Here is a 9,536-nt window from a genome sequence, read left to right on the forward strand (position 1 = left end):
TTTCAAAACGGGACGGTGAAAAATTCCCAAAAAATTCACATAATTCTATTTTGCATTGCAGAACAACATATTAAAATTTCATGAAATTCTCTGCATTTTGTTGTAGCCATCGAACCACCTTAAGAAATGAAGTTGAATTTATTCGACATTCAAATTGACGTTGAATCGTCGTTGATCGTCCCAGTACAAAAATAGACTTCGAAATACGTAAAATATTAATTATTTTCAATTAATATCTTCAAGTAGTAATATTTTACGGATATAATATATATAAATAAAATATATTATTTCTAAAATTTTCTAATTTTTGCTCGCTGAGATGAGCGTCGAGCCGATCAAACGTCAACGTGAAATAGTGGTATAAGTCAAATTTTTTAAAATATTGTTTCGTGTGCATAGATGCAATTTATACAATACATAAATTGCATATATGCACACAATTCAATATCTTAAAAACTTTGACTTACATTACTATGGCTTACATTACTATGGCTCTATATTGACCTTTTACGTGTGCGACACACTGTTTGCACGCCCCTAACGCCGATCCTGATTTTAGAAATACACATTATATAAAATATGAATTTCTTGCTTCCTTTTAGAAGAAGCTTTATTTTTGTAAAAAAAAATTTTTTTTAGTTTTCTCTGCCAATATGTTCAGATAATGTTCTAAAACGTCGAAAAATAACATTTTTACAAAATGTTTATGTGCGCGCGCGCGCGCGCGTGTGTGTGTGTGTGTGTGTGTGTGTGTATGTGTACGTGCGTGCGTGCGTGCGTGCGTATGTGGATTTGATATCCGTGCGTGGTTGCTATAACTTTCGTAAATTTTGAGATATCGGGCTAAATTTTTTTTAATTGGTAGAGTATTATTAAAGGAAGGTTGGTATTGCATTTGGCGATAATCAGTAAAAAGGGGTTCTTTCTTTATAAAATTTTGAATTTTTTAAGAAATGTCTGTGGCTATAATTTCCGCAAATTTTGATGTATCAAGCTATTTATAATTCTATTATAATCTTCAGACTTTTCTACTCCTATTTTATACATAATTCTTTAAGATTTGGTTGATTAGACCCAGCTTTATACGCGATCAAAGGTCCATAATTTTTTTAGAAATGTCTGTGTAACTCTAACTTCCGCAAATTTTGAGATATCGGACTATTTCTAATTTTATTATATTCTTCAATCTTTTCTACCTCTATTTCATATATTTTTCAAGATTTGTTTGATTAGAAGAAAATAAACTCTATAAAATTTTTATAAGTTATATAAAAATAAAAAGGTGTGCAAATTATAAATTTACACATTGCTTTATCAACATTTTATTTCGCTCTATGAGGAAACCAAATTAATAAATACTAATATAATATTATGTACTATAGGTATACTAATATAATATAATATTATGTATCAAATAAAATATAAGCTTCCTCACAAAGGAAGCTTTATAAGCAAAATATAATTGATGAAGTAGATGAAGTTGATGAAGTAATTAATGTGCAAAGTCTTAATTTGCACACTTAAAAATGGTGAAAAAGCAATGTGCAAATTCCTAATTTGCACACTTTTTTCTTTTATAAACATATAATACTATCTAAACCCCAGAAAATAAATTTTTTTAAATTCATAAATATATATCACATATTAAATATAAGTACGTGATTTCATTTCTGAATAGCTTGCTGTTAGCTAATTAACATAACTTTCTATAAGTTTATTAACACTTACGCAGGTAATTCTCCCACAGCAGATCCACTAAATATCAGGAAATGTATGCGTGCAAACAATACATATATTTAAATAAATGTTTCTTATATAAATCCATCACATTTATATGCAAAAATTGTCAAATTCAAGTATATAATATAATTCTAAAATATCAAACCTTGCCTTGCGCCTTTATCAGGTATCAATCACTAAAGTTTTCGTAAAAGGAAAAATAATTATAAATTTTTATTATTGACGTATGAGAAAATACCATGATACCATACCATAAAAAAAAATCAAGTAATATGTATAGTCAAACCTCTGTATTTTTTGTCGTATATCTGTTTTCGTATTCTTTTCTATTACCATTTCTCTTCTTGTTTTATTTTTTCACTATTTGACATTTTCTTGTATAAAAAAAAGAAGAGAAATCAGCGAGAGAAATGGAAAGTGGGAAAATAGAAAAATAATGAATACGTAGGACCGTATACGTAGGACTATAACAATTGACTTGATATATCGGATATAATAGGCGATTTTTAGCGATCGTTTGGTATGGTTTGGCACATATATTATACCAAAGTTGTTATCGGTGGTTGCTATTGGTGGTGCAGTTTGGTACACTTTGGTTGCTTATACTAGAGTCACGTAAAAAATATGCCTAATATGTTGACGTCTATCGCCGATCGTAAAAGGTGCGTGACATAATTATCAATCTGCGGGCGACAATAAGGCGAATTGCGAATTCCGGAACATCAGAATCAATGTAATCGTGGGATATCTCAATATATTTGGTAGAAAATTGTTTTGTTTTCTTTAAGTATTTGTAATCATTTGGAAATTATTTGGAGAAAGGAAGGCCATTTTCATAATTTGGAAAAGAGTACATAATTAATAATTAATAAAAATTAATTAAGCATATAGTGGACAGACATATTAACTGATTTTTTTATAGATTCTTGTTGGAGGTCGAAACAAACTTGCGGCTACTATAACTATTATTTATTACAAACGTAGAACGAGTATAATGTGTGAGTATAATATATATGTAATGGAGTAAATTTTCCGCGTGCGGTATCACGGACGAAAACTTTCTGTCTGAGATATAAGTGAGGAGCCTCTCGGAGCCCTGCGCCTTACATGAGTACCAACGCCTTATAACTAAACTTCGCGTTACCTCTCGCATGACTAATATAAACATAGAGACAATTGTACCTCGATCGGTTTGTTATCACAGACTACCTTACAATTCTAAATGATTTAGAAAATCAGTTCCAAGATATTTCATGATTTGGGAAACAATTTTTATTTATTTATTAATGTTAGGGATTTTAAGCTATTGTGAGGGAGGGATCGGAGAGCTGAGATAAACGATTCGTACTTAAACAATATTTTTTATTGCAATTAGCACAAGAGAAGCAGCGCGACTTTTACGCACGAGAGTCGACGATTAACAGGCGGAAGCACGCACGCTTTCCGGCGTCTTCGCTAGAGACCCGAGCTCTCCTGATGATACCCGAACGATCGAGCGGCCACAGTTGGCCTCGTGCTTATGGTGCCCGGACGGTGGCGCAACCCTTCCCAAGCGGCTCTTATCCTAACTACGTGATAAACTATCTGCCTCAATAATTAATAATTATGAATACATAATCTACAGGCGGAAGGAGACGTCCCTGACCTGTAGCATGTCTGTGCTAACTTCCTTTTCCTCTTTCCTTCACTTTGTGAATGCATTAGTGAGATCATTTTTCAGTGTAGATATATAAGCGGCGCGTTTATTGGTCGCGACGATAAACCGCGTTAAACGTATAATAGTCAATCAACACGCGCTCATCTACACTAATCTACACCGAAAAAAGACTTAATTAATACACTGTTAGTTTAAAAGGTTTTCGAAAACATGTTATAATTTTCCATCAATTAAATTTTGTTAAATATTTCGAATCAACCATTCTTTTCATTTTTGAAAGATTTTTTAAATTTGTAATTAAGCAATCGATAAAATCTGTCAATAATTTGTAGTAAAGCAATCAATAAAATCTGTCTTATTCATAAGTTAATAAAATGATAAAGTGAATGTAATAAAATAACTAATTGGTAACTATTCAGGATACTCAAGAAGCGGTAATTATGCTTATTAAATGATCTTCTGTTTGTTAATAACCATTTTTTTATTCAATTTGTTGTTGATGACGTTAGTAAGGTTATGAAAGAAGCAATCAAAGTTTTAATACAGTCAATGTAGTGGTAAAGATATATGTAATGTCTGAACAGGGAGGTGGAAAAGGCAGAAAGACAGAGCTCGCTTATTAGTTGTTAACACTTTATTAGACACCGGCTATTCTAACAGCGCGCGACTATGCTGGGTATGTTTACAAGTCGCAGGTACATACCGAACTGGAGCTCGTCGGCTATGAGCGCAGCAAGCTCCAACACTCGAGCCCCTCTCCAAATACATTACAATATATATTAACACAACAAAGTCAGCTAGCGTACGTCAAACGTCGTGGAAGGATCTCTAGCAAACTTGACCAATTTGCAAAAACCTTTTAAATATATTGGAAAAATTTTTTTAATTTTACATTAATTTATCATTATTAATACTTTAATAACTTTCTTCAGTTACATCATTATTACGCAAAAAAAAAGAAATAGGTTTATATACAGCAAGTTCCTGTTTCTGGAACAATAATGTAACTAATGGCCGATGATGCACAGTTCGTTGGAAGAATAAAACAACATTGTTTCCGTCTTTGGTTTAGCCAGTTAAATGCTTTTAGTCAACTTCCAAGTAAATGGCTAATTGTCTTTACTGCTCTGCGAGGTGCAATACTTATTAAAAATTAGGAAAAGAATAGAGCTAAATCTACTTCTGCTCTATGAACTACAGAGATATTATCATTTCCTTTTTTAATTGCAAAGTATTTCCTGTTCTTTTCATTTCGTTTCCATTAGAATTCTTTGTTATTTTCTGATGTTAATTAATACTTAAAATTTTAATTTATATATGAAGCAGTTTTTGTATTATTAAGTCATTCTATTTGTGCTTAATAAAATTAATTTGACTTTTTTAAAATATTTAATTAAAGCAAATAGGCTAAAATATTACAAGTGTTAAAATAAAAGGAAATATTTGAAAATAAAGATATGTTTCTGCCTTCATAGGAATTTAAAAATTATTCTTGTACACATACGTGCTCAATATCTTTTTTATTCTTCCTTTTTCTATCATAAATATAGTTATAATTGTATCATTTTTTTGTCCTTTCACCTGTTTATTAATACTGATGTTTCTTAAACAATTAAGGAGGTTCTACAGATAATGGATGTATCTAAAAATTGGAAAAAACTTTATGGTCGTATAAATTGAGATGCGAGAAAAGTGCTCGAAAAATTTTAGCATCGGTTACCGTGTAAAAATTTGCAAAAATGAATTTTGAAATCACAGTTTTTAACATAAGCTACATATGGCAGAGGGGCTCAGAGACAGGAAACGAGATATTAATTATATAAAGGCGACCTACCAAAGATTCAAAAAACGGAGCTCTTATAGATCTTAATCTAACTTTTTCAAAAATATCGAGAAAAACAAGGGTTATCGCGTAAAATTTTGTGATATTGGCTATTGAAACAGGCCATATCACAGTTCACGTAGCGTGCTTCGAATAACAAGGGAGATTTGGCAATGTCGCAGCGACTGCACCCGCGCGAAAAGTGTACAGCCAGTACAGCGTACAGCACCACAGTATGACAGCACCTCAAACTTAAGCACCTAACGTTTACGAGCGCTTACGGAGAAGTACTCGCTCTAGAATTATGTGAAATTGTGAAATAACCACGGTCATATGAGCAGAACTGTCAAGTTCGCGACGTTACCACATTTTCTTCCATTATAAGCCGCCAGAGTCAAAGGAGCACTTACACGATATTTTTAATTATTCCTCGCTTTGACTAATATGGGTATGATATAAGCTCTAACGTCATCAAAATTCACGAAAATATTTTATGAATACTTAGAATCGACGAATTTGAAGATTTTCTCTTCATCTCTCAACTGACTAGAGAGTACCTGTAGAACCTCCTTAAACGAGAAATAAATAAGTTACATATGAAGAATAGGGCAAGGAAAGCCGTAACAGGATGTTCGTGTTAATTATTTTTAATAAACAAATATTTTTTCAACCATATATAGTAAACTGCGCGCCGACAAATCGTCAGACTTGAAACACAATTTTGATTGGCGTAGTAAAATTCCCTCTATCCCCCCTAATTAAATCGTTAATTTTTGATGCTAAGCATCTAAAAAATGTAAAGAAATTATTGCAAAATATTAAATTGTAACGATTTAATTAGAGGGCATAGAGGGAATTTTACTATGCCAATCAAAATTGTGTTTCAAGTCTGACGATTTGTCGGCGCGCAGTTTACTATAGTTGGAAAAATATTTGTTTAATAAAAATAATTTAACACGAACATCCTGTTACATTCTTCATATTGAATTTTAATCAAATTAGAGATATTGATTGATGTATTGTAATTTACATACTACAATTTATGACACTGTAAAGATTTATATTTCCTCATAACATATTTCAAATTAATGTCTTGAAATAAAGAATGGTTTTGTGTTATAAATTGTATTGCTCCAAAATTTTTAACCATGCGTAATTATTATACTGCTGTTGTGGACAAAGTACTATTAACGTTGAAGAAAGAACAGAAAATGAGCACGTATATACATATATACATACATGATGTAAGTCAGGAACGGTTCCTGCTTTCTCTTCTGGACTATGTATTATTAATAATAATTAATAAATAAATAAAAATTGTTTTCCAAATAATAAAATGTGTTGTAAGCAATTTTCCATATCATTTAGAATCTATTAAAAAAAAGAAAAGAAATCGATTAATATGTCTGCCCACTATATGCTTAATTAATTTGTATTAATTATTAATAATTGTGTACTTCTCTCCAAAGTATAAAAATGGCTTTCCAAATTTCTCTAAATAATTTCCAAATGATTACAAATACTTATTAAAAGAAAAAAAAACAATTGTCTACCAAATATATTGAGGTTCGCGGGATAAAATGATGAAGACAAAGACTCACTCTGGTGGTTTTCCCCGAAGGCCAAACGAGGTAAAAATCAATTCGACACGCTGACGCGGCCCTGCAAGAAATGTGTAAACGCACTGTCGTGGATCTCCTTCAGGATTGATCAGCGTCGGTGCGTGAAAGCTTCCGTTCAGCGGTCCGTCAGGAGTGCTCACAAATTTTTGGTCGCACTCTGAAAACCAGATAAAATTACAATTTACGTGAGTTGATCGATTGTCATACTGTAGAAAAAATTAATAGAAAAAAGCACAGGACATACTTGGTGTTCTGGCAGTAGTGAGCCCTCCCGGTGGCTGTGGCAGTGATGAAACGTAGTCTTGTGGTAGTGATGCCTCAATTACCTCGCGGGCTAAATTGAGAGAGGTTGTGATGATTCAAGGACCCCATGATAACATCCACCGCCACCGGGAACACACCACACCATATTATAACCATATTATAACCATATTATAACCATGCAAATAATTGTGATAATGAGAATAATAATAATAAGACGTATATTGTGTGTAGGGGAGACCGGGGTAAACTCTACACCAAGGCAAACTTGACATTAGGCTTTTTGCCAATTACAATTTATCGTAGAAACTTGCCTTTCCTACTGTAAATGTATCTTTATGTGCCAGTGTTGTCAACGAAATTTGGTGACATTCTGAGTTATGGTGTAAAAATAAATAAATTTTTTTTGTAAAAAAACTTGGCGCCGCTAAACTTCGAAATTTAAACATTAAAATTTAAACATTAGTACTAACATTTTTTATTAAATAAAAAAACAATAAACATAATTTAAGAAAGAATGCGAAAGAAGTAAAAAAGCAGGGCCAAGTTCTTTTACAAGAAAAATTTATTTATTTTATTTTAATTAAATATTTTTATTTTGTACTGTTACCTCTTTAATTCTTTGTAACAAAAATTTTTTGTAATATTATAATTTTGTTAAGGAGAATTAAGAAGCTATTACCACTTGAGTTGGAATAGGAAGACCCTTGAATGGGAACACAAAGATTATGTACCACTTGGGTTTTATTTTTTAAAAGTAGTTGCACAACAATTATTTTTCAAAGCAATATATAAATTCTCTTTGCAATTGGCGCAATTTAAAGATTTTACATCTTTTTTTTGATATATTGTACATGTCACTTAAGTTGAATTAGGTAACATAATTTTGTGATATAATAATTTTGTTAAGGAGAAATTAAAGCTACTACCACTCAGGTTAGATTTATACATCACTTAGGTTAAGCTATAGGTAACGTAATTTTATGATGATATAATTTTGTTAAGGAAAAATAAAGCTGCTACTTAGGTTGGATTTTTGAATTTATAAAGTACATTGCGTGTACTTGGCGCCTTTTTTACCTTTTTTGAAAAAGGTAATTTTGTACTCATATCACGCATTTTTGTAGTGTTAAACAGGGATATTTAGGTAAAAGTAAATTACAGATTACTTAAAGAATTGATAATTTGACAGAAAAAAATTTCTAGTTCGTGAAAACAAATTAATATCTTTTGCAAATTGGTAATTTACATATTACTTATACCGCATTTACGTGGAGGAATTATCGTAAGTTACTACAGAAGTAACGCTCGCGTACATTTTTACTCATGAGAAAGGTTTTTAGAAATCGGTTATAAAACGTTTCATAAAAACGCTTATAAAACATTTTTGAAACGTGTATGTGCTACCTGGGTAGTTCTATATTATAATTATTATTACATTTAATGTTATTATTGCGATTCTCTATATTATACGGATATAAACACACATATACATATATGCATATTTGTAAAAAATAGAATCGTATATATATATATATACTAGCTATTCGGCCCGCGCTTCGCGCGGGTATAAATCTATCTGTATATTAATTATATATGCTTTAAATTTACCCATTAATTTGAAACACTAAATTTGTTATTTTTTCTTCTTAAACTGTAATCTACATCTTCGTTTTTTTTTAGATTCAACCTTTATTTTACTCTCAGTTTAATACTAATTTTTAATTTAAATACATTTTTTTTTATTTTTAAAAAGTTTCAATTTTTCATCGTGAATTTTTTAATATCCGTAAATTTTGAGATATTGGGCCTTTTTTTTTTTTTTTTTTTTTTTTTCGTTGGAGGAGGAAAATGCCTAATGCATACCCTAGGGCTGGTCCCTAGGGTTATGCCGAACTTGCCGGACTTCTTTAAAATTCAATTATTTCTCAAAAAATTGGAAAAATTTTGTAACCGGTTTCCAAAAAGAACGATAACGAAAAATAATACACTTTATAGCACTCCCCGAAAAATTCTACCTCTGTTTCATAAATTCTACCTCTGTTTCATATATCAGACAGACAGACGTCCGGTACTTATATATATAGATCAAGAAAATCAATTCATTAATGAAAAATTATCCATTAATAAAAAATTAAAATTATCTTCCAAAAATTAAAAAAATTTTGACACGACTCCTATTCCATATATAATTTTTTAAGATTTGGTCAATTAATTCCTGAAAAATTGGAAAAAATGTGTAACCGGTTCCCAAAAAAATCGGTAACAAAAAATTGTACACTTTATAGCAATCCCGGGGAAATTCTACCTTTATTTCATATGTAATTCTTTAAGATTCAATTATTTCCCGAGAAATTGGAAAAATTTTGTAACCGGTTTTCAAAAAAATCGGTAACAAAAAATAATACACTTTATAGCACTCCCCAGAAAATTC

General features: G+C 31.0%; 1 protein-coding gene across 1 annotated transcript; it reads right to left on the bottom strand.

The window, feature by feature from the left end:
* Positions 1 to 1,783: 1,783 nt before the first annotated feature.
* Positions 1,784 to 7,175, bottom strand: LOC112452700 (the record flags this gene model as incomplete). The annotated part of the gene is made up of 3 exons (XM_025013037.1): positions 1,784 to 2,423; positions 6,821 to 6,998; positions 7,086 to 7,175. Coding segments are annotated over 3 exons (308 nt in total), but the record flags the coding sequence as incomplete, so codon positions are not given.
* Positions 7,176 to 9,536: the final 2,361 nt, after the last annotated feature.

This window comes from Temnothorax curvispinosus, unplaced genomic scaffold, assembly GCF_003070985.1.
Source record: "Temnothorax curvispinosus isolate PA1 unplaced genomic scaffold, ASM307098v1 QBEX01003623.1, whole genome shotgun sequence".
In the NCBI taxonomy this organism is placed as follows: domain Eukaryota; kingdom Metazoa; phylum Arthropoda; class Insecta; order Hymenoptera; family Formicidae; genus Temnothorax; species Temnothorax curvispinosus.